We start from the raw sequence: 26,419 nt of genomic DNA on the forward strand, positions 1-26,419 counted from the left end.
TGCATCGTTTTTGAAGGAGATGAAAAATAATAATGTTGAATAGGTACAAAAGTTGCACATTTTCTTGTCAAATTATAACGATAATAATGAATAATAATTTAATTAAATTGCATAAATGTGTTATTACAGAGAATGTGGAATTATAATAAATTGACAATATGGTAAAATGTGGTGCTTTGCATGAGTCAGTTTTTCACTGTGAGATATCAAATTTGCCGGATTCTGTTTCGCATGAATTGGCAATTGCACAATTAGAGGTGCGAACACCTGCGAACTCTCATAGGTATACAATCAGAACGTAAATAGACACAATCCTTCTTTCTGATACGAGTGCAAAAGAAGGGAGGGGGTGTACTGTTCGCAGTTTACAGTTCGACACTTTCGCACAAAGCTTTCACAGTTCAGCTAAAATGCTACAGCTTACTGCAGGATACGGTCGAGGAAAGAGGATTCGACGTTTAACAATTGGCTCCAGTGAATATTTCCCGCTTCTAATGCAGTTCAGGGGGCAATTTATTACCCTTATTAGTTTCGAATGATATTAACATCACCTACGTCTTGGCCGTATTAATCACCACTTAATTATTAAAATACTGTTTATAAGAGATTCTTTTAAATATTATTATTATCACTGATAACGTGAGAAATGATGGGACTTTACAAGGAAAAATCAAACTGTAAGCTGCTTTGTTTAATTTTGTATCAGGAATAACGTTCAATTGCTGATCACCTGTCTATGATATCGTTGAACGTGGAAATATTATACTGCTTACTAGTGTTTTCGAAACATTTTGTATTTAATGAATTCTACTGAGAACGAAAACACAAAATGCTTATTTTTTAGGTGCTACATTTCTTTACTAAATCTGTGAATCTATATCAATTCAGAAGTTTTTAATTTTCTCACACTACCTTATTTTGAAAATTTCAATTTCTTTATCGTGACAGTTATCAACACCAAATTCTTGTATTTGTCAGCTAATATTTTATAAGTAAAAAATACTAGATTATTGGTAAAATGATGCAATAATACATAAATACGATACAACACTTTTTCGCTTTTAACAAAAATCTTTATTTATGACTCCACTAATAGATGTTTTTTTGAAAATTAATAAAACGTAATATGTACTTGTAAAAAATGTATTCGTCGTGTTTACTTAACTATAAATTTAGTTTGAGTATAAATTTGTTAAGAAAATCAGTCTATTTGAGTGATTTTTGTCTATACTTTGCCAATGATGCAATTTGTGCAGTATTCTGATGCGCCACTAAATGTAAAATTATGTCAATATTAGCTCGTGTGGCATATTTTCAACGAGAACTCTAAGGCTTGACGCTGATTCAACCCATACAGATTATTCTATCCAGGAAATTAGATCATACTGAGTGGTACTTAATATATGATGACCCTCTTCTTCTCCACAATATAAGCTTACAGGCTATGATGTACCTATTCCAAAGATCCAAAGCGAGACGACACATTCTCAAAGGAAAGAAACTATCAAAATAACTCGAAAGTACAAAATAAAATTGTGAAAGTTGATTTCATTTTCTTTTCTTGACCTTATTTTCATTAGTCTTCTTAAAAAATTATAATAATTTCAATCTAATGTCTTAATATAATTATTAACTTATATTTTAATATCTATAATTATGTAATAACAAAATAATACAAGAAATCAGGATTTTTGTCCAGCTTATAATTCATTCAGTGATCAGAGTCGTAAAAATTCGATAACAAAAATAGGATCTATTCGTTAAAATAGAGTTAGATATGCATATGGCTCTTGCCTCTGTCTCTGGGGTGGTCCACGCTCCAAAGATTTTGTCTGAGTTGAAGACAATGCAGCCAGGAAGAGAGCTTAAAAAGCATATTTTCCGATTAACATGATAAGAGCTGTTGTAAAGATGATAGGGAGGTTATCACCCTGGAAAGAACACAATAGTGGTGATGGTGATAACGCATGTCAGACATGGCGGAGAGCGCATATAGATTATCTTTGTTTGAAGTGACAACGCGTCGTTTCCAGATTGCTTATGAATGCCAAAGGTGTTGATCCGAATAAAGGGGAGATGAGCAATTAATGAAGTTCGACCCCTTTCTCTCCTCTCAATACCTCTATAATCCGGATTCACCCTCTGTTCTTCCTTCCGTCTCACCGTTCCATCAACTCCACATTAAATAAAAATTACAACTGACTTTATGAAAACATGAAAAAAAAATCTCAATTTTTGATAAGAACCGTAAGTATTTTTCAAAAATAAGAGATACAGCTAAATGTTTTATTTAATCTTGTTACATTCCAAACAAAACGGATTTTGATATGTATGCAACCAGCTATACAAATGGCAAAAATTTAATTTAAAAAAAAAAGATCAAATGCAAGTTTTTGCTTTGGCTTCCTTATCTCGATATGCTGTTTATGCCCCTTGCAAATTTTCGTGGAATAATTTGCACTTTTCGGAAAGAGTCTAGTGCCATCTCTCGGAGAGTCCTGCGTGAGGATCTGTATTCTGGAAAGCGGGTTGATGTCGCAGCTAGCTGTGCGAAAAGGATATAAAACAATGTTTGTTGTGTAGCATTGCAGACATAGAGTAGAAGTGAGTACATGCAATTTTAAATAATCCCCGACTGATGACAAAGGGAATTAACTCGATTTGAGAGTCAGCAGAGAGTGTGTATTTTTTCATTAGAAATATCTGACAGGATGTACATTTCATCATATAAATTAATACGCCTAAATTGTTCCTGTAAGTGTATTTAAATAAATCTATGTTGAAAACTTGTCAGTATCGGAAGATACAACAATGTTGGATGTTCACACTAGAAGGATCTCAAGACATTCATGCATAATACTAAGAAATTGCAGGTAAGTCTTATTTTATTTTATTGGTCGAATTCTAGAGTAATCAATAAATAGGTATACATGCGGCCGGCAAGCTATAAGCACTATTTCACCCCTTCTAGGCAAACTATACAACCTAAATAATCCACACTAAAATATATTTTTTTTAATTGAATAAATTTGATTCATTTTTGCGCAATCTGGGACAAAAAATCATTACTAATTGGCAATTTAGTAAAGTTTAATTTGCCGGAAACTTATTTAATTACTACCGACGCGCGAGTAATTGTCAGTGAGGTTCCCCGTGCGACAGTTAATAAAAAGATAAGAAAAAACACATTTTTATTCACAATGGACATTCTGCGAAAAGAATTTTCTGTATCGGGCCGTGATTACTCCAATGCGCCAAAACTGACCTTTTTCTGTCACTAATTCATCAGCGCCCTCGTAATAAAAATCAGAAATTGTCAGTTGCCAAATTTAAATAATATCAAAGATGTCCAAAAATTTGATTTTTTAATTGAAAAATTTTAATTTAAGTATGAACGAAAAAATTATTTTTTTTATATTTCATTCTACGAATAATGCCATTTTGGTTTAAGTGTAGTGTAATTATTAAGTTTCTCACATCCTAGCGGATAGACAACACACAAATAATTGTTTTCATCGATTTATCTTCCAACTGCATAACAAATAGAATTTTTATTGGATATTAAATTGAAGATCCGAGATTGTCAACGCTTATTTATAATTGGAAGTCTTCAATTCTCCTAAAATTGCTTGTTGAGAAGTCATTAAATTCGAATTGGTTTGTTGGTAAGTCTTATAAATAAACTGAACAGTACAGTAAATCGGAAAAGTGCCAGTTTACAGTGAACACTACCGGTGCTAAACAACCGACAACGTTAATCTTAATTATTTCTCGATAGAATTTCTGGTTTCGATAATTTGTCAGATCACAAATTCCCGTCGAGTAGAATTATTTCTGCCACATCAAACCTCGATGTTCAATATCTTTCACAATTTACGCAAAAGTATCGGAGCTCGCTCGTCTGCATACGAACATCCAAACAAGATAAAAGGAAATTCATAAATGACTACTACCTATTATTTCATTGTAAAATATAACAGACATTAACAATTGGATTGTAAACAGTTAAAATCCTGCCTAATAAATTCCACCACGTGTATTTTGTGTTTCTTAGCTTCATCGTGATGCACCATGAATTAATAATATAATCCATTATTATATTAATAATTACGCGGGTCACTGTAATTTTAACCTTGACTAGTCTTTATTCAACCTAATAAACACATTTAAATATCGATGTTCGTATCGATCGGTTGGCGATTCAATTTAAGCTTATTTAACAGACATCGTAGTGTAACAATTTGTACGTCAACATCGAAAAAATTCAACATATTGCAGTTGTAGTCTAATACTCAGCCAACAAACATTTGCCAAGGACCCTTGCATCTACATATAATTAAATTTTTGCAGTTATGTACTTTTAAACCGGAACGAATTAGTTTTGGTGAAGTGATTATTCTTCGCTCGTCAATTCCGAATTACAAAGTAGTAGGTTGCATGTTACGGAAAAATCACCGTATTGTAAAGTGCCCTGATAATATGATAATGAGACACCTAAACTGAATATTTTAAATTTCTTTTCAGAACAACCTTAAATCGTTAAGGTTACATTAGAAATGGTTTAATTACTGTCGCAATTTACCCTATCCTGTTCATTATAAAGTATTTATTGGACATTGCATTCGTAACCTAGGAAATGTAGTTTTTATTGATTGATTCCAGGAGTGTAGTTTGTTTTAGTCAAAATACCTACTGCAAACAACGAAACAATTTTAAACGGAGCAAATCGACTGCCACTTGGCCACTACCCACAAAGGAAATAAGAAAATTTAAATTATGCACCATTAACCATTTATTTATCGAATAATACAATCATCAGTTATATTACATTTAAGAGTCTAATTGCGCTAATGGTTATTTTACGAATCGTGTCGGCGAATTGGGAGCTGCACTGCTGCTAAAAATAACTCCACTCCTTTGGAGTGTAGATTTGGGGTTAACGGTGAACATCAAACACAATTATTTTCAGGGTTTGTTTACCTGCACCTGTGTATCTAATTACGTTCACATCTGTTTATACCTCAAACATTTATTTATTTATAATTACAGAAGAAAATAAAACGCGGTTTTAATGTTTCTAAATTAGCAATTTTTTATTAGTTAGTTACGTAATAAAATCATTATATGGTTGTTCAAATCTTACACAATTTCCGTCTCGTGGTTACGTCTGTCTGTTATAATACATTGTTTGCTTACATGTGCAATGTTTCTTCAAGGCTCGAATCGCACAGACTCATCGTGTGAACAGAAAAATGGAAAAAATTCAAAAATAAGGTCAACAAACCTACTCAGTTTTACGAGGAATTATTGGCGATCTGTTGACTGAATTTCATTTAAATATAGTTTACTTCGCTGTTTAAGACGCCAATTATAAAAATATCTTCCGCTTGTAATTACTTCCGGTATGACAAAACGATTCGAGACAAATTTTGCAAAAAAAAGCATCGGGCAGTTCTCTCTTAAGTAGCAAGTGCACATCAGTTACAGTTTCAATGTTAATGAGGAAATTTCATTCATCATCTAATATACCTACTATCACAGCGAAAATAAATTTCTTGTATTTGTGGCTGGGATGTCTATAGTGGCGGAAGTTGATAGTAGGCATTTCCTGTGGAAGGAGTTTCTCACTTCCTACTATATAAAACTAGTACTTGCCAAATTAATAAAACGCATGATTTAGTTTAGTATCTTCGACATCCGTTGTGTTAGAATATTAAACTTCGTGTTGTCAATTCGTTTGAAAAGTGATCGATATTTCGTGACTGGTAAACCGCCTTGTACAAACGAGTTATGCGGATCAATGCAAAACATAAATGAACTGAAAATTTTCAACCTCGCGGTTTCTATGTAAACTACTAACGACAGAGCTATAAAATTTATTGAGTATGAAATATTTCGACAAATGGCAGAATAGTAACGACACAGTAATGAGACTTTCATTTTTAATTGCACCATGTGGCGATTTACACTTTTAAAATCGCATTTCAAGGATTTTAAAAATTTTATGTCTCGCCCGCATTTATATTTATGTATTTGCTAATTGCAACGATTTTTATCTAGTTATTAGATACTTTCACGTTCGGTGTTTATAATACATATTTTTTTACGGTTGAATGTTAGGGCCTGAAAATAAAATACAATTTTGTTAGTTAAACATCGATTCGTTAATTCTTATTTTATCAAGTTAATTTTATGCAAAAGTAAATATTTGCAACGTAATTATTTTATATCCACATATATTGTGGAGTAAATTTACAATTCCGATGAAATCTTGAATTTTAAGAAGCGTAAGCAACGGGTAACAGCAAATATTTATTTTGCGTGAAAATGTAAAAAGGTCGAGTACCTTTATGCAATAATTTACAAGCGAATGCAGTTTAGGCGTAAAGAGAGAAAAATGAAAAGTGCAGGGGGTGTGAGATAGTGCATGTTTTGCAGGAGTGTATCTAACGATTTTATTTTTAGATTAAGATAGCTCTAAAATATGAGGCTTTCTATCAAAATGTACCTCATAATATTCATAAGTGCATCAGTGATATTGTACCAGTACCACTTGTCGAATGCTTGGTTGATCTCACAAACTAGTACCCAAGATTTTAGAGTATTAAATGCAAAAAATAGTGAAAAAATAAGAAATGTAACTACCCCATTCAACGCTTCTTCCATTAGCAATACAAACACTTCATATCCTAATACGACAGCGCTAGTGAGTCCAATTATGTTCGAGCATACTCCTCACTGTTTTAAATATTAAAAAAACGTTTTTAGTGTTTTCAACCGAAAAATAAAGATATCGATTTGCCGCCACTTTACATCATAACTCCTACATATCGAAGACCTGAACAGCTTGCTGAACTGACGAGACTGTCTCACACTTTAATGCTGGTCAAGAACATTTTTTGGGTAGTTATCGAAGATGCGGTGAGGAAAACGCAATTGGTTACGGAACTGTTGGAAAAAACGGGATTAAAGTATGAACATTTAATAGGTATTTGTCGTCCGCTTCAGGTTTTTAAATGCTGCGTCATGTTAAGTATTTTCCAGCACCCATGCCAGAACAGTATAAAAAGAAGAAAAAAGGACCCAAACCCAGAGGCGTTTCCAACCGGAACAGGGGACTGAAATGGATTCGAGACAACGCAAAAAATGGAGTTTTATATTTTGCAGATGACGACAACACTTATGATCTGCAGTTGTTTGATGAGGTGCGATATTAATAGACGAGTTGCCACACCGCGAGTGTCAATATTGTTTCAGATCCGCTACACCAAAAGGGTGTCCATGTTTCCGGTCGGGTTGATCACGAAATTGGGAGTTAGCTCGCCCATCGTCAAGAACGGAGTGTTTTCCGGGTTTTATGACGGATGGATGGCCGGCAGGAAGTTTCCGGTGGATATGGCGGGCTTCGCTGTGTCGGTCAGGTTTCTGCTGAAGCGACCCAAGGCGTTGATGCCCTTCAAACCGGGATTCGAAGAAGACGGCTTCTTGAAGAGTCTCGAACCGTTTGAACCGCAAGACATCGAATTATTAGCTTCGAATTGCACAAAAGTAAGAACGAAAACGCTTTTGTTTGTTTATCTGTGGTTTACCTTTCCGTTTCAGATATTAGTATGGCACACACAAACGAAGAAGAACGAACCGTCACAACCACTAGATTTTGCCAAATATAACAACACTAATTTAGTAATGCTCAAACAGATCCTGGTGTAGCCAATCATTGACGAATTTTATCCGAGTCCACATTACCGTACAAATTGACGATACGATTTTTTCTTGTCAGATCACTCGTGAACTTTATCGATTTTTCATATCAAATTGATAATTTCGACTTTCGTTTATGTATGTGATACCTTTGTATGTTGTTTTACTTTGATATTGTCATGAATATTCTTTAAGAAAGAGGCTGTGGAAGACTTTTTTACCATCATTCGCTATTTAGAATATGTAAGATAACAATCATGTAGATAATTTACACTAATTAAACAGTATAATTATTCATGCTTTTTTTTTAGAACTCATACGTGTCTTGTTTTCAAGTCGACCGTCTTTTTGTAGGTTAAGTAGGACGATTAGATCTGAATCAAACTAGGAAATGTCGTATGATATAATTTATTGGAATTCTGCATGGAATCATCCATCTACATATGGAGAATTTATAATGAGATAATATGGTTCAATTCCTTTATAACATAATTATCAGTATATTTTTCTAAGCATTGTACATCAATATTGAGAATTTTTATCTAGTGTCATTTAAATTTGTGTGGGTACACTATGGATACAATGAAAAATCCAAATACAAAATTCATTTGGTAATTTTTTAACCTATACAATATGTACCAACCAATCGATAAAAGCACTAGATTTTAGTGATATTGTAAATTGCACTGTCAGGAAAAAAAAAGAGTTGTGCCGCCTATTCTCGACTTGCTAGTACTATAGCATTACACCTGAGCTAAATAAATTAATTCAAAAATATATGTATATATTATCATATATATAGGTAGCGCTCACATATACAATGTTTTTCTTTGAATACATTAACTAAAATTAATTAATTGTATATGGCAGTGTTTTTATCTTTACTAAATGCCCAAAAATGGTTTAACTACACTGCGCAGACTTTGATAAATCAATTCTATAATGTAAATCAATAACAGATACAGTGACACAGTATTATAAATAATATTTCTCCTTATATACACATTTATGTACATTTACTATTTTGTTATATAAATATATAAGTTATTTGGAAAAAAAATACTTCATGCATGTATCACATTGCAATAATGAATCGTTTAGTGCTACTTTAGCATTATGTACAGTTTAATATCATGAATTGTTACTAGTAAATATGTTATTAAATAAATAAAGTCGACTGGGTCACCATAACTGTTAAAACAACACAATTACTTAATATCATAAGTTCCATCATAATATGAATATCATTTACTAAATGCGTTCATGCACAATTTTCTTCCAAAAAAATATATATATATCAATTTTATACGTAAATAGGTAAACATAATATATCTTTTGACATTTATAACTAGTAAAGTTATCCATTTCTTTGTCATAATAAACAGTTAAGTTAACAAAAAAATGCCACTGGCAATATTTGTATTGTCGATAGATGAACTTACCAATATTGGATAAGTCATAATTAGAATGAAATTTTGAGTTTCTAGTGTTTCTCTCCTCTTTTAAATTTAAGTTATGTTGTCTTTACGCGCTGAAAATGACACGATGGAGCGAATTCCCTTGACCGATGTCTGAAAAAAATACGTGAAAATCTGTACGTGAACGTTAATGCCAAATCAATACTTTTTTCTTGGATCCATTCAAAAATTCTTTGTACATTTCAGATCTTAGGTATCTTGAGTAACTATCGCTCTTCATCAGATGATAGACGTGAGCCTGGAGAAGACGAGATGTGCACCCTCGAATTAAACAATTCGTGAACTTACCGCCGCACAATCGAAACTCCATCGATCCTGACTCTCCATGTTCTTTTTGGTGATTTCGTACGACTTGCAGTCCACGTTAATCGGACAGCTCGCGTCGGGTGCCAGAAACTCCATCCAAATCTCTTGCACTTTATTCTGAACATCGCTCTGTGGAAGCGCCTTCAGTTCTTGAACTGCTTCCCAAAATCTGTACGAGTGAGCAAGATTAGATTTACACGACGGCAAGATGAACAAGCATTACTTGAGATTCTCCCCGCTGAATTCTTTGTCGAGAAATTTAACGAAATGCTCCCTCCCGATCGGATCTTGCAGTAGCTCTTGTAAACTAAACGCCCATCTTTTTACCCTACGGGCTGATATGTCTTTGGCTTGTTTTTCTTGTTCCCACAGTTCGGGATTGTCTGATATCCACGGATTCGGGTATTCAGGGGCGACAAAGAAACTATCGTACTCCAAATATTGTTCGCAATAAGCTACAAATCTGACGGAAAACTAGCTGTTAGGTTCGACTTAGTCTTCATCGGGACTTACGACTCTGCGGCTTTTGAAACTTTGATATTCCTCCTCTCTAATCTACATTTTAGGAGAGCTATCTGCTTTTTTACTATATCTACAGAACTTTTGCTGTTGATGCCAGATGTGGATGGTGACATTCTTGGAGGACCGACTTGCATGTTTTTTATCCCATGCATAGGTTTATTCATTTGGCACGCTTTCTTTATGTCAATTTCTGTGGTGTTTACACAACCGGGCTACAAGTAAATCAACATACACCAAATATTTTTACATCACTGCTATCTACCGATAAAACGATCTGTTATTTTTTTGACTAGCGAACATTTTTTACTTCGTTTTAAAAGAACAATTGCTCATTTTTATGGTGGAATATATCGAAAAAAAAAACATTTAAAGTAAAAGAAATTAAATGTATACAATATGAAAAAAGAACAGGTAAGAGGCGGCTATGGAAAACAAAATTTCTGCCAGTGTGATAATAATCTGTCACCTGTCAATTTGGACATTTATATGAATTTTATTTAAAACATCATTTTCCTTGAAAACAATATATTTATGAAAGAAACCTATTTGTGAAATGTAAATGAAGAAAATGGTGAGTGCGTTTATTACACACAACCAACAATGAATTTCGGAAAAACTTCTCTTCGTCATAGTTGTTAGAATAGTTGAGCTACATACGTTATCAGAAGTTTTGTTTTTGATAGCCGCCCCTTATCTCTTTTGTTTTGTTGATCATATTTGCAATATGGCGAGCAAAATGGCTAAATGTCGTTAGCGAATCGAAGTAATTATTACAAATATACGTTTAATAGTGACAAGTATAGCTTATAACTACAGTCGAATTGTTGAACTACATTTATAAAGTAAGTTTCAATTTTGAAAATAACAATATGAATATCAGTCTTGTGAATTTTTGTAAAATATTCCAAAAATATACATATTTTCACAAAAAAACTGCAACTTTTTTTATTTCCAAATATGTACATATAGTAGCCAAAAATTGGTGAGGAGCAATAATTACCATAGGGCGATGTACATCCCAGAAAGCTCTTTCTTGACTGTCTAAAACTTTCCTTTCCAATTTATCTCTCTTCTTATCTACTTTGCTTTGTGCTTCAGCTTGCATAAAAATAAATTCCCATTTTCGCGAAAACATTTTTTGTAGTCTTGCCAGATTTTCCGCTTCGTAATCGGCCAATTCCAATCGCGTTTTGTTTTGCATTGTTCTCTTACAAAGATAGACAGCTTGAAATAAAAAGTTAAACGCCGTGTGAAAAAAGTGGAGAAATGTATTACCATAATCGGTGTTTTCCGGCTCCCAGCAGTTAGATGGCCAAAAGTATGGTGTTTGAAATCTGTAGAAAGTGTTATCATTTTTAACGGTAAGCATGTGATCGTCGATGGGAAAAAAGTAACCGTGCGCGGCCATAAGATGTGCTAAATGTAAGGCTTCTTGCTGATCTTCCACGTCAAGATTCTTTAGCATCCACATAATCAGATCTGAACCGGTGAATACTGAAGGAATCTTTGACATGAAGCTTTTGACTGTACGGACCGGAACCCCTGTGGTCTCATCTTGCATCTTTTCAACAATTTTCTCCATCTGTAAGGAATAAGTGTGGGTGTGTGCGCGTTTGTGGGATTTCGTTACCTTTTTGTATAAAAGGTGATTGGGGGACTCCTCTGTTATTGACGGGGTTTGTGTTTGGATAGCGTCTTCATTAGTGCTGGTTCCGGTACAGCCCCCATTATTAGGCTCCGGCTTGCGCTTGTTGGCAGCCTTGTCGGAGTTCATGGTGACCATGTCAATGGTTTAGGAGGAGCCCCGTCCTCCGTCTCTACACCAACACCACTCACCTTAATTAATTAACATTACTAACAACCCCAACGCTCATTAAACATTAAACAATTACAAACTGGACTTCACAAAAATCATCTTAAATCCTGTTCGGACTATGAATTTCTAATTAAATACTTTATTATTTAACTTACTCCATTAAAATTTGTAACCAAAAGTGTCGCATAGGAAACCCTGTTTTCTGCATGTTTTTTTAATTAAAAAAATATTGCCGTCTCTCAAATTAACTAGTTTTCAAATCGAACAACATTTTTTGATAGTTTCCGCGGACACAAACGCGCTATTTTCAGAAAGCAGCTAGAAAAACCACTTATTTATTTTTCCACATACAGCAACCATCACAGCATTCACAGCAACCGACCATCGATATTTTCCCCATTTCGCAGATTTACCGACTTCACCCGACATTTAACAATTCCCGCTAAATACAAAATTAGCCACGATCATTGATCACGTTTAACCCTTGCATACTAATTTTCTCAGAAACAGAAATTAACATTTTTCCGACCCGAATGCACATTTTAACACGTTATTACCCCAACAAATTTTGTACATTTTATTTCTGTCTATCTGACACTGTCAAAATTTCCCACCGAATAAAATACAAAAATTAATCGATTATTGGAAAGATAAGAAAAAAGTTTGCAGTAACCTATAAATCCAGAATATAAGAAAATATGTCTTCGCCATTATCGAAATGGTTATAAACTAAAAAAAAATCAAGATGTAAACGTTATTTGAACACACCCGCTTAAAACTAACGTCTCATCTGTTAATCCAGCGTTATTTTATAAACTACTAATTAAATTGTATTCTTTTATTTATAATAAATATTGTACACAGAAGATTTTGTACATGTTTCAGTTCAGTTCACATTTTGAATTTCTTTTCAATTATTTTGAAGATTCAAGTCAACGGTAAAATAGTACGGTAATTCTTACAATTAATTAAAGAATTAATTCTATTCCAACAAAATTTTAATCGGCCTGTTCATTGATTTTCCTGACCGAACCGCTAAAACAATTCTCCAAAATTTAAATTTTGTAAGGGGTCATAGTACGGAGCTGTCACAGCCTCCATAAGCCTCGTAACTTTAGACACTACCGGTGTCAGTGTCACGACTACGACTGTCACGTGACCTCAGTATAAGTCAGTAATGGTTTCATGACTGGCATTATATCGTGTACGACAGCAGTTTTAACAAAAAGCAACTTTTTGGTGTTGTTCATAATCTAACACACCAGAATCCTTTATCTGATATACATCTTTAAAAAATTTAATTTTTACTTTTTGCCTAAATTTATTTCAATTGAATTGATTGGTGCCGGAAAAATGGGAGATGCCAAAGAAGAAAATCCCAAAAAAGAAGAAAAACAGACAGAAGAGGACAAAAATGAACTGGTAAGTAGCCCATTTAATTTACTTTAGTCTCTCGTGTAGGAGTAGAAGCAGCATAGTTTAATGAAACGTAAAATATTGAGCTTCGACGACTTTTAGAAAGTGAGGTTATGGTCACAATGATTAACATTTTTGTTATTTGTGGCATACAAAAAAGGCGGATAATTCTAATGTCGGGTGTTCAAATCAGACCTGTAATGATTTAATTTCCTCATTTTTCTATTTCCAATTTTCATATTGCACTATGTTTTTTTCAGCTTTTATTTCATAAATTATTCTGAATAATTTTGGGTGCAAAAGATGTCAGTCGTTTTTACAAACAAGGGATACGTAAAAATAGTATTTATTTACATAACAAGAAAAAATGATAATTCAGTTGACAATAAAGATGCTTGTGATGGGTATCACTTTTGAAATTGCTAATCGTTAAACAGTCTGAACAAAACAAGAAAGATAAAGGGGCAGAATATGTAAAAATACTGATTGTTAGGTTCCGATTTACTTTTTAATTACTTTTTATTTAATGTAACAAATAGACTTAAAAACGGATTTTTTTTATAGTCAGAAGAGGACAAACAATTACAAGAAGAACTAAACCTCTGTGTGGAGACTTTACAGGTAATGAATTTCACTATTTAGAAAATACTTAACATGATTTTTACAGGAAAATGATGAAAATCTTTATTTGCCGGCGTTGAAAGCCTTAGGCAATCACATTCGAGCATCAACAACTTCGATGACGTCTGTCCCTAAGCCCTTAAAGTTCATGAAACCTCATTATGGTACAATGAAAACCGCCTACGAAAAGATTCACGATTCTGCCGTTAAAATCGTTTGCGCCGATGTAATTTCTGTATTGGCGATGACAATGGGAGAAGGTCGCGAATGTCTCAAGTACCGTCTTTTGTCAAAATTGGACGGAATCGGAGAGTGGGGTCACGAATACGTGCGTCATTTGGCAGGGGAAATTGCCGCAGAATGGGCCGAGACAGACGTGTCAGAAGACAAAGACGTCAAGGAGGTCCTCATTGAATTGGCCAAACAAATAGTTCCGTACAATATGTCGCACAATGCGGAAGCCGAGGCCTGCGATTTGCTGATGGAAATCGAGCGTTTAGACCTACTGGAAGTGTACGTCGACGAAAATACTTACCCGAGAGTCTGCCTGTATCTGATCAGTTGTGTACCCTACGTCGCCGATCCGGAAAATACAACGCTGCTGCAAACCGCTTTGTTGTTGTTCCGCAATTTCGACCAATACCCGCAAGCCTTGCGACTCGCGATGCAACTGAACGACCATAACTTGATTGAAGAAATCTTCACCTCTTGTCCTGATTCTACTGTACAGAAGCAGCTGGCTTTTATGTTGGGGCGCCAACAGATTTACATAGAAATACCAGAGACTACTCCCGAATACGAGGATTTGGTGGAGATCATGGCGAATTGTCATTTGAACAACCACTTTCTTAACTTGGCGAGAGAACTGGATATTATGGAGCCGAAAACTCCCGAAGATGTGTATAAATCACATTTGGAAAACACTAGACCACAATTTGGGTCGAATCAAGTGGACTCGGCTCGGCAAAACTTAGCGGCGAGTTTCGTTAACGGCTTTGTAAACGCCGCTTTCGGCCAGGACAAACTTTTAATGGAAGATGGAAACAAGTGGTTGTACAAGAATAAAGAGCACGGCATGCTGAGCGCCACCGCTTCGTTGGGATTAGTCTTACTGTGGGATGTAGACGGAGGTCTTACACCAATCGACAAGTATTTGTACTCGTCAGAAGACCACATCAAATCTGGAGCACTCTTAGCATGTGGTATTGTTAATTGCGGCGTTCGTAATGAATGCGATCCAGCTTTGGCTCTACTCTCCGATTATGTTCTCCACAATACAAATACGATGAGGATCGGAGCGATAGTCGGACTGGGGTTGGCTTACGTGGGCTCCAATCGTGAAGCAGTATTGAGTTTGCTGACTCCAGTATTTTCCGATTCCAAATCGAACATGGAGGTAATAGGTATGGCCGCTTTGGCGTGCGGGATGATCGCAGTAGGTTCGGGTAATTCCCAGATCACCACCGCCATTATGCAGACTCTCATGGAGAAATCTGAGGCGGATTTGAAAGACACTTACGCGAGATTTTTACCTTTGGGATTAGGACTGTGCCATTTGGGTAAACAAGAAGGCATCGAAACCATAATAGCAGCCCTGGAAGTGATTCCGGAACCGTTCAAATCAATGGCCGTAACTATGGTGGACATTTGCGCGTATGCCGGTACCGGTAATGTACTCAAAGTCCAACACCTGCTCCACATCTGTTCCGAACATTACGAATCGGCTGACAAGGAAGAGAGTAGAAACGACAAAAATAAAGAGAAGGCCAAAGAAAAAGAAGAGAAAGATAAGGACCTGTCTGCGCGGCAAGCAGTAGCTGTCCTAGGTATTGCACTTATTAGCATGGGCGAAGACATAGGGAGTGACATGGCGTTCCGAACTTTCGGTCATTTACTTCGGTACTGCGAGCCTGTCATCAGAAGAGCAGTGCCTCTAGCTTTGGGTCTGATATCGGTATCAAACCCCAAATTGAGCATCTTGGATACTTTGAGTAAATTTTCTCACGACAGCGATGCAGAAGTCGCTCATAACGCGATCTTCGCCATGGGTCTCGTAGGTGCCGGTACCAACAATGCCAGGTTGGCAGCAATGTTGAGACAGTTGGCGCAGTTCCACGCCAAAGATCCGAACAACTTGTTCATGGTCAGGATCGCACAAGGTCTCACTCATTTAGGCAAAGGTACGCTGACTCTTAGTCCTTATCATAGTGACAGGCAACTGATGAGTCCTGTTGCTGTTGCCGGACTCATGGCTACTTTGGTAGGATTTTTGGATGTGAAAAACAGTAAGTAAATCATATTAATTGTGGCCGAAAATTTAGAGACAATTTCTTTTTAGTTATACTAGGAAAATCTCATTATTTGTTATACACATTGGCTGCCGCGATGCAGCCCAGGATGTTGGTCACATTTGATGAAGATCTTAACCCTCTTCCGGTTCCCGTGAGAGTGGGTCTTGTAAGTTCTCTGCATTGAGAAGTTTGTCAGTTCTCTCATGTACAAAATTTCAGGCTGTTGATGTGGTAGGACAAGCTGGTAAACCTAAAACCATCACCGGATTCCAAACTCACACGACTCCAGTGTTACTAGCATTTGGAGAGAGAGCCGAACTAGCAACCGAAGAATATATCGCTCTTACACCAATTATGGAAGGATTTGTCATTCTTAGAAAAAATCCCGACTTTTATCCATACTAAAATTCAAAATACTAAGTTGTTTATTTATTATTTAAGAGCTTTCTCTAATTTTTGTATCCATTTTAAGTAGATTAAAAAAACAAAAATACTTAACTGGATTTTTCTTGACATCTTTTGCTTGAGTACAGAACTTAAAAGTGCCATTTGTTTTAATTTCATGCTTACAAAAATTAAAAACGCAACTTATTTACAGAAAAACTGTTATTTCCCGGTAAAATTTCGTCAGTTAAATGTACATCTTCGTAACAACTAAATACTTTAAACCGCCAAATATGAACACATTTTTTCCTATCCAGCTGGACCATCGCATAGCATATTCTTAATAAACCATATTTCTAATCATCCTAGAAATTTGAATTTTGCGGACAATAAATTTAGGCCGGCCTGTCATTGGCTTGACATCAAAATGTAAAGCTGGCATTATGTTCAACTAACCCCATTTTCGATTTTTGTCATTCTTGTCATCGTGACAGCGATAATCAAAATTAAAATTGGGAAAAGAAGCGTGCACCAGAGAGAAGTGCTACTACAAATCAGTTATGCTACTGCGTCATGATCTTTAAGTTACGAAAAGGGCGAAGGAAACGTCAAACAGCTTGAAAACCTTCATTTTGACAAACTGACACATCAGTCATAATCTCATAATGACAATAAATGGTCGCTTGCATTGACTTTTTTGAAATGTCAGAAATTTGCCGACCTAAATTTATTGTCCGCCATAGTACATACTACAAAATGATTTTTTTATTTTTTCAAACAGACGCTCCAAATGGCGTCAGGACCCTAAAAAATGAAAACAATTAATTTTTTTATCGATTCCCTGGACTGAAAATACCACAGAGAACTCATTTTTGGTATTAAAAATTATGAGGGAGTCATTGATTTCAAATTAATTGGCATTTAATAATTTTTGGTACCAAAATGGGAGTAATTTATTACGACAACCTCGATGGGTCGTAATTCTTGATTGACAATGGTCGCTTACCGCAAACAACCAGCTGTAAATCATAACTCGTGCAGCCGAAGAACTGCAGAATAAGTTTTATTGGAGACCCTTTTAAATCAAACTTTACCACCGTTTGATGATTTCCGTCATTTTAAAATACTACCATCAAAATACCGTGCGTTCATTTAAATTATATATTAGAGTAGGCGGGATCTTTTTTATACGACTGCCCAGAATGTCAATTGACTGATTGAATAAATATGAGGTTATGTGATGTTTATGGTTCTATGCTCTAAATCAAACATTTTGAAACGTCACTTTGACAATTCAAATTTTAAATCAAATTGTCAACAGTCCGTTAGTAGTGCCAACCTAATTTAAGATTCGTCGCCTGCTCTAATTTATAATTTAAAATGATCGCACGGTACTACTACATACAGGGTTGTTCTAAATGATTTTAGTCGAAGTAGGCCATGCCCATGTTATTACATTTTTGCCGCTTTCATGTGAACTGTCAGTTTTGTCGCTGTCACTGTCATTTTTTAGGTGAAAAGTGCGGTGATGAGATTTTTATTTATTTTTGTTAAATTAACGATTGAATTCAGAAATATTGAGTTGTTTTGCAATCAATTTAAAAAATATTGAGTTGTTTTGCAGCCAATTTAACTCCCGTGTGTGAACGGTGTGTACTCACTTATTCACATCATTTTGATGTTTTTTTTTAATATGGAGCGGGAACCATAAATTTTACATTCCGTTTTAACGCCTACTTCGACTACAATCATTTAGATGTAGATGTAGATGTTAAATGTCGATTTATTCAGTTATTATCCTAATTTAAATGGCAACTTTTGTATAATCAAAATCTACAGTCCTGTTGGTGAGATTGTAAGAAAAACAAATCCGGATTGCTTTATTTAGTACTTTGATAATAAAACGCTATCAAAGTCAAATTTCACATTTATTTTATAAAAACTGATTCGACCATTTCATTTAAAATTGGAATTGGAAATTTAAGATTATGCCTTCTAAATTTCTTTTTTTTTTTCAATAAAAAAAAAGGTTTTCTCGCAAATATGCTATAGATTGTTCATCCCGTATTTTAATTGCACAAGAACTGACATCTGTAGTTTATTACATCCTTAAAGGATATTAACATGTAATGCGATCTCTTTTAATCTTCTCGATTATAAATGTTAAATGTCATTTACAATGGCCTCTAAAAAATATTTGTTTTTGTAGTAGTTTATTTTTTTTAATGTAAAATTAATTGTTGCTTTTATTTTTGTGGAAAATCCGTTAGTTAAATTTTTAAACAATTTCTGGTTCCTATTAAAATGAAATCTAGTTTATTATCGTATGTTTTGTTTGATAAAGAAACTGATTTATAAATTTTAGTGGAATAAATAATATTTTTGAAATACTTAAATTGATACATTGCAGTTTGAATTGCCTCATCGTAATTCTCAAAACAGAGGCGAAGAAGTTGCTAAATTTGGCCATATTCCTATTAACTAGACATACTCGTACCTACAGTCGAGATTATGTTTTAAACTTCCCATTAAATTTTATGAAGAGATATCTCGCGCCTGAATAAAAATATCAAAGGAAACTAGCGCCAGGATTAAAAATAATTGCGGTGGTTAGAACGGTTAAGTTAAGATTATAAGATAATAACTTTTAACGAAGTTAGTGTGTGCAAATTTTTAATACATATTAGCAATTCATTGCCAATTCACAAAGCGAACATTTACGGCAGGCTAATAATATATTATCTCTCGCTCTGCCACCTGTTTTCACTCTGAGTACATTTAAAAATTATTAATAACAATGAGTAGGTACTTGACAGTTTTTCAAAAAATCTAATCGACAAAATAAGTTGTGAAACACTTATCTCGTTTGTAGGTAGTCGACAAAATATGAATTCTTCCTGGTGAAAAGTCTAAAACCATCGTCTTGGAACCCTATTTTTGTATTATGTTATAATTATGTGAAATAAAATAATTAGAAAATACGATTAAAGCATTTACAAGGATGAAGGCGTTCTGATAACTGAATGATTAATTAATTTATCATCGAGTTTTTAAATAGAAGCCGTGTCCTGTATAAATTTCCAAATGGTCACACTACTAATCTTACTGTACCCGTAACAAATAGTTCACTCTTACATTTCACCGAAAAAAATTTGTTGGAAACCCACGTCAGTCCCACGTTCTTCCACACAGTTGTAATTGTTATTATTGTAAATAGAGAGTAATAACAACAATATTTTTTTTAAGATAATCAATTTTTGTTAAAACTGTTATTTGTCTACAAGTCTTCCCAGAACTGGTCACTGGTTAAAATTATATTTTCTTAGATTCGTATTATCTCATAACGCGGTGACCTTCCACACAATGGGTCATTGCTATAAGAATAAGTCGATTTATAAATGCAAATAGTGAGAATTTAACTGTCGAACGGATCGCATCAAGTTCGTGTTTTCTTTTAACGTGTTAAGTAGAGCAACCTATAGGTAAGTTAGTCTAGAAAGATGAAGCATGATCATTGCTAACAATTTTTTATATTTTGGGAATGTAAAAACGGGGACAGATATGCAATTAGTTTTATACAATTATATCAATCGTTATCACTTATCAGATAAAGAAAAACAAATATATAATTACAAAACGTGTTTTTGCACTATTGGTAATTTTTAATCATTACGTTACAAAGCAAATATCTTGAATAAAATTCAAGATAAGCGCTTTAATCGTCCAATGATTTTGGTCATTCACTTTACAATGAAAGTGTGACATATTTTTTCATCTGTTATCGTTCAATTTTCTAATGAAATCTAAAGAAATATATTTGTTAATAATTATCAACAACGTCAATCGAACAAAACGTTTTGAAAGAGAAAAATAGATAATAAAATAGAAAATCGAATATAATAGATCACAATAAATATGTATTTTTTAAATTTCAATTTTTCTGGAAATACATTTAACTTCTATTTTTTTAAAAAGAACTTGTTTCCATTTTTTTGAAATGCCCAAATTGATGAGAAACCACTAAACCGGTGTATAGAGTACACGTCTACATTTAGTCCGATAACATTCTAATAAATTTGACAGCATTCTTGTTATGATTCTAACGTAACTATTTATTGTTGTTAAAATTTACATCCCAAAAGTTGTGTTTACGAATACCTACGTAAATATCTATTTGAAGAAATTATTTTATTTATATACAAAAGGCCAATGTCAGTTATATTTTAGTACAAATTAGAATCTATATATTTTTTATGTATTGATTTCGGATCGGTTTCGCTTAATCACGTCGGTAACTATTAAATACAGATATGTTATCACTATTTGATAAAATGTTTACCAGTTCGTTTAACAGAAAAGTGTTATAAAAGCATCTTATGTAATTGATTTTTTAATAATAAACCTTTAATTGAAGCATGACAATATACCTTTCCTTTTTTCAAACATTTTATTTGGTTGTTTTTTTGCTGAAAATTTGTCTGCTTAAGAAGTTAGCGTTTTCGTGTACTTTTTGAACGTTTTTATATACCGAACGATGTTTTTCCACAAACATTTTAATTATCTAAAAAACTTAAGGTCAACGATTTCATTATAAAATTTTAGTGGAGACAACAAGAATTTCTGGACGTTGCTATATGTATAACTGTCTGTACTTTTATTACTTCACGTACTTTCGGAAAAACCATTGCAATACTATTTTTTAGACACTTAACTTTGTAAAAGTAGATAATAGGTAGGTACTCTTAATTAAAAACGTCATCTTTAGTGAGTGATGATCGATAAAGTAAAAACATAATCAATTATTTCTTCCTAGAATTTCAAGAATTTATTATCTCAAATAATCTCAGGTGTAATTGTAACAGATGTTTGTCACGTAATCAAATTAGTAATATGATAATTGATTGTCGTTTAATTGGAAAATTTAATTTCAAACCGCACCCCTACATACATATCTTTAATTAATGCATTTAGAGATGAAGTAATCTCTTTGTATTGCAGCGTGTAAAAATAGGTCATGAAAAAATTATTTTAAGAAATTTATTTTTATGCTTTCACCTACAGGCAGCAGCAAAAATGATTATTACTGCAAAATAAAAATTGCATCCAGTAGATTGATTTAATAAAATTTTTGGGATCAATACCACGACCATTCGGTATAAGAAAATGTAGTGTTTCTTAATATTAATCCGAGTTGTCTTTGCATCCAGACATAAAATATACCGACTGTTTTACTTTTACCATTTTTGAGAAAACTAAATTTTACCAACAATTTGTACAGTTAGTTGCAAAAAAAGTCGGTTCATGTGCAATTATGAATGTTACATGTGTTATCGCCTGTGACCCGATTTTGCCAATTAATTATCACAGTTTGATCAAGATTATGAATAAATAAATTAAATGTTTTGTTTTTAGAGATGCGCTTGCGCAAAATGTTCGCCAGTGGTGTATCGTCGCCTCAAAATGTTTATATAGCAACAGCAGCCTTACTACTAGTTTGTTGTTTGAGTTGTTCGGCGGCAACAGTTAGCGGTAAAAGACCTTCATCACCGACCACAACAAATCAAGCCAAGAAACAAGCAACAGGACCGAGAGTCATGGAGCCAGGATTCGCTAACGCCGGTCAAACGGCTGGAATACAAATTTGGAGAATTCAGGTAAAAACTTAGGAGATAAGTTGCCCGCGTGTGCTAATTTTTACTCAATTAACGCATTTTATAAACGGGCATTATATTGATTTTTCGATAGTGTAAAATTAGCTCTTCCGTTGGGACACTTAAATGTATTTTGCCCAAATGTAAGCGATTTTACCGGCATGTCATAAAAATATTAGGTACGCGTCGCCTGATAATTTTTTTAATTATCTTTCTGTAACTGTAGATGTTTGATAAATGTACAAATCAATACTTATCGTGATGGGTCTAGGGTCTATTTATAGAAAAGTTATTTTCAATTGATTTTATGACACTACAGGTTCTTGTTATTCCAAGAACCCACCCTAAAATCCTTCACGACTTAAACATGATCATTATTCAAATTTTCCTGCTTTTCTCTAATTCAGCATTCAAAACTACGCCAAAAGTGATTTTACTTGTTATCGGTTATCTGACTTATTTATTTTTCACAATCACAGTCACTCCTTCAAGACATCGATAAAAATACGCATCGATTCTCTTTATTCTCACTGAAGTTGGACCCTTATTTATAGGAGTTTAAAACGCTTTGAATGATTAGAGATTAAACCTGTCGTCTAAAGATGAAGTGTTCACATGACTCAAAATGATTACATCATATTCAAAGGGTGTCGGATGGCACGTTCTTCGTTCAATTTTCGTCAAGAGTTGTGGGGGCTTAATTAAAATTGTCGAGATACTTTCAAAAAATAAAAGCAAAAGTAAGAAGTAAAAGGTCTCACTGACATTTTAATTAGCTAACACAAATTAATTATGAGGTATATTTATAAAAAATAAATAGAAAAAATCGAATCAGTTGATGCTGCTTTCGGATTCAATTTATTTTATTAAAATTTATTCCTCGTGCATATTTTCACGTCATCTTTCAAAATGCATAACAGAAAAATATTTACAAAAAGGTTCAAAGCAACGCACATATTTAAAAATAATCAATAATTTGATTTGAGTTACTTTCAGACTAAGTAATTTCAGGGCTATAAATTTATCGATTGTGTCGTTTTTGAAACACAACCAAAAATTTTAATTTACTAAAATTATAAATATCACTGTAAAATACAAAATATTGCGATGGTTGACTGCCCCTTAAATCAACTGATTTATAACCGCGCTTTTTATATAAATAAACTAACCAATGAACCAAAAGAAAATTATTTATTATTTAGTATTTGTTCTTATCGGGCATGTGACGGGATATTTGATAAGAATTACTTAAATTGTTATGCAATTTCGCCAGGAAATTTCTCTCTCCGAGGAATCAGATTTTAAAAGGCTTTTACTTTATATAAATAGAATATTGATGCGTGCCATATATTATAAGTAGTTTTACACCACCATAAATCATGAAATCGTTTTTACGCAGCATCCCCAACTTGTATTAATATTTTTAAAAGCTGGTTATTATCATTCAGAAATGAAATGTGAGATAACATCAGTAATATTTAGTTTTGTCTTGACGAGCCAACATCTGGTAAAAATTGATTTAAGTGTGCATTTCTGTTTTCGTAACGCAAATGTGTGTAACGCAGCCACAAAAGCACGTTAATAATTTAATTGCCTTTATCACATTTTGTCGCTGATAAAACTAGACCCGCGTTATCACTTCAATTTGTTAAAAATAAATATTATCACATATAAAAATGTAATTGCGGGAAAATTCTCTCGTACAGGAATCAGGAAAATTCCTAAGGTTGCTCTACTTACTAATACCTACCAAGTGAACCTAATTCAAGCAATAAGAGTTATAATTATCTGGGAAAACTGTGGATGCACAAAACCAAACACATCAGTTTCAATATTTGACAATTTTATCGCCCGAATTTCTCGTTAAAATATTTGTTCAGAACAATCGAAAATAGTACCGGAGTTAATAAAATCATTTGATTTGTGTATCTGTTTAAAAATAACTCTCAATGAAAATAAATTACAGCTTTAACTTTCCCAATGTTTAAGAATAGATCGGACAGATTTCGGTAATAAATGTTGTTTTCATGAAAGACCAGTGTTGAAAAGTTCTGTTATCAGAAACTTTTACTAGAAAAAAAAATCTTATAGTTACTACCAAAATAAACACGTAAAAGTGTCAACAGTGATCGAAGTCACTTATTTTTTTCTTGTTAGCTAAGTTTGTTAGTCGGTCGGCTATTGAGAAAAATTTGGCTTAAAAACGACTCGAAGGGTCTGCTTCAAGGATATTAAAGCAACAATCGAAAGTTAATCTAACGATGAATACGATACAGCACTTCCACACTATTATAATGAGCTATGAATCATTAAGGAAGGTCACGTTACGTAACAACAGTGTTTTCCCTAAAACTAATAGTTATAATGAATATCCACGGCGAGACTGACTGATTGTATTATTTACAGAATTTTAAACCAGTGGCGTATCCCCAAGAAGAATTTGGCAAATTTTACACGGGAGACTCTTACATTATTTTGAACGTAAGTGATCGGTTTGTTCGTTGTGGGGCCAATTAACGTGAAATTTTTCCAGACTAAAGTGAATAAACGCGGCGAGAAATCGTGGGACATCCATTTCTGGCTGGGTTCCCAAACGTCTCAGGTAAACAAAAACACTTTAATTTCTCCGTTTCATAAATCTGTATTGATCGCCAGGACGAGGCTGGCTCGGCTGCAATCTTCGCTATCCAGCTCGACGACCAACTTGGCGGTGTTCCAATTCAATACCGCGAAACGCAAGAACACGAGTCACAATTATTCCTGTCGTACTTTAAAAATGGAGTCCGATACCTTCCAGGTGGCATCGCTTCCGGTTTCAAGCATGTCGACCCCAACGCCTTCGAAAAAAGACTGTTCCAGGTTAAAGGTTCCAGAAATATTCGAGTGAAGCAGGTCGATCCTGCCGTGTCTTCCATGAACAAGGGCGACTGCTTTATCCTCGACGTCGGCAGGGATATTTACGTTTACGTTGGCGCCAAGAGCAAGCGTGTCGAGCGTCTGAAAGCGATTTCCGCTGCCAATCAAATCAGGGACCAGGACCACGCCGGGAAGGCTAAAGTGCAGATTATTGGTAGGTGGTGGTGACAAGAGACAACGGAGCTTGGTTAATTGTCGGGTTGTAGACGAGTTCAGTCCTGATAGCGACTTCGCCGATTTCTTCAGCGCTTTGGGAAGCGGCAGCGCCTCCAGCGTGCCCGAGGAGTCATCCGGCGGCGACGACTCCAAATTTGAAACAAGTCAAGAGCACACGGTGGCTCTCTACCGCATTTCCGACGCCAGCGGCACCCTCAAAGTGGATCTGGTGGCCCAGAAACCGCTGCAACAGTCTCTCCTCGACGCCAACGACTGCTTCATCCTGGACACGACCGACTCCAACATCTTCGTCTGGATCGGCAAGAAGTGCAACAACAAAGAGAAACAAGAGGCGATGGTCAAGGCGCAGAACTTCCTCACGTCGAAAAAGTACCCCGCCTGGACCCAGATTCAGAGAATCGTGGAGGGCGCCGAGCCGACCGCCTTCACCCAGTACTTCCAGTCTTGGCGAAGCAAACACGAACTCCACCAGCGTCTGATTCGGTCGCCGAGCACCGAAAAGATCAACTCGTTCGAGGCGCGCCTCTTCCACGCCGAGATCAAGGCCCGAGGGCAGAAGTTCGAGGTCGAGGAGATCATAGACTTTGACCAGAAGGACTTGAACGAAGACGATGTCATGCTGCTGGACATTGGCAAAGAGCTGTTCGTGTGGATCGGGAATGGAGCGAGCGTCAAAGAAAAGGCGAAGTCTAACGACTTGGCTAAGGTGTGTCCCGTACAAAGGAACTTCCGAGAATGACTAATTGTGTGACTTGTTTTGCAGATGCACTTGAAGAAATTCGCCCGGGAAGGCACGACTATTTCGCCGATCAGTCAGGGACAAGAACCGGAATCTTTCACCTCTGTGTTCCCGAGCTGGAATCCCGACTTCTGGGATACGCTTACTTCATACGACGACATTAAAGCCCAAATTGCAGAAGAAAACAGTGCCCTTCACTTCTAGACAATCTAAATATTTTATGACTGCAACAAGAATCGTCGTGGAGAATTGTGCGCGAGCAAATGAGAATTAAATTGTTTAGTAAATTTTTAATTTACCATGTCAATGGGGCACAATTATCTACCACGATTTATATACGCTTTGTTATAGTTTTATATGTGTACCAAAAAAAAATTATTAAAGGGACAGTTTTACATTTT

General features: G+C 34.8%; 4 protein-coding genes across 6 annotated transcripts; 3 read left to right on the plus strand and 1 right to left on the minus strand.

The window, feature by feature from the left end:
- The first annotated feature begins 2,571 nt into the window (after window positions 1–2,571).
- LOC138140222 (galactosylgalactosylxylosylprotein 3-beta-glucuronosyltransferase P-like) lies at window positions 2,572–7,996 on the plus strand. 2 transcript variants are annotated; one of them, XM_069061056.1, is made up of 6 exons: window positions 2,572–2,873; window positions 6,466–6,706; window positions 6,769–6,988; window positions 7,045–7,205; window positions 7,258–7,548; window positions 7,603–7,996. In XM_069061056.1, exons 2-6 carry the CDS (start codon window positions 6,485–6,487, stop codon window positions 7,708–7,710), a joined length of 1,002 nt encoding a protein of 333 aa, XP_068917157.1. In that variant the 5' UTR covers window positions 2,572–2,873; window positions 6,466–6,484; the 3' UTR covers window positions 7,711–7,996. The 2 variants fall into 2 exon arrangements, with proteins under 2 accessions (XP_068917157.1, XP_068917159.1); XM_069061058.1 differs by lacking the exon at window positions 2,572–2,873 and adding an exon at window positions 3,422–6,413.
- A 97-nt stretch (window positions 7,997–8,093) lies between these two features.
- Window positions 8,094–12,525, minus strand: RSG7 (Regulator of G-protein signaling 7). 2 transcript variants are annotated; one of them, XM_069061055.1, is made up of 9 exons: window positions 11,979–12,525; window positions 11,638–11,824; window positions 11,283–11,589; window positions 11,008–11,231; window positions 9,999–10,219; window positions 9,709–9,948; window positions 9,468–9,654; window positions 9,325–9,417; window positions 8,094–9,272 (listed from the first exon to the last, which is right to left on the minus strand). In XM_069061055.1, exons 2-9 carry the CDS (start codon window positions 11,788–11,790, stop codon window positions 9,210–9,212), a joined length of 1,488 nt encoding a protein of 495 aa, XP_068917156.1. In that variant the 5' UTR covers window positions 11,791–11,824; window positions 11,979–12,525; the 3' UTR covers window positions 8,094–9,209. The 2 variants fall into 2 exon arrangements, with proteins under 2 accessions (XP_068917156.1, XP_068917155.1); XM_069061054.1 differs by having other exon boundaries at window positions 11,638–11,843; window positions 11,979–12,431.
- A 452-nt stretch (window positions 12,526–12,977) lies between these two features.
- Window positions 12,978–16,649, plus strand: Rpn1 (regulatory particle non-ATPase 1). Its single transcript, XM_069061051.1, has 5 exons — window positions 12,978–13,245; window positions 13,804–13,860; window positions 13,907–16,145; window positions 16,199–16,317; window positions 16,371–16,649. The coding sequence occupies exons 1-5, from the start codon at window positions 13,177–13,179 to the stop codon at window positions 16,554–16,556; spliced, it is 2,670 nt and encodes an 889-aa protein (XP_068917152.1). The 5' UTR covers window positions 12,978–13,176; the 3' UTR covers window positions 16,557–16,649.
- A 3,213-nt stretch (window positions 16,650–19,862) lies between these two features.
- On the plus strand, window positions 19,863–26,418 carry Gel (Gelsolin). The gene is made up of 7 exons (XM_069061053.1): window positions 19,863–20,017; window positions 21,948–22,189; window positions 24,593–24,667; window positions 24,720–24,788; window positions 24,842–25,256; window positions 25,309–25,985; window positions 26,043–26,418. Exons 2-7 carry the CDS (start codon window positions 21,950–21,952, stop codon window positions 26,220–26,222), a joined length of 1,656 nt encoding a protein of 551 aa, XP_068917154.1. The 5' UTR covers window positions 19,863–20,017; window positions 21,948–21,949; the 3' UTR covers window positions 26,223–26,418.
- Window position 26,419: the final 1 nt, after the last annotated feature.

This window comes from Tenebrio molitor, chromosome X (genome assembly GCF_963966145.1).
Source record: "Tenebrio molitor chromosome X, icTenMoli1.1, whole genome shotgun sequence".
In the NCBI taxonomy this organism is placed as follows: Eukaryota; Metazoa; Arthropoda; class Insecta; order Coleoptera; family Tenebrionidae; genus Tenebrio; species Tenebrio molitor.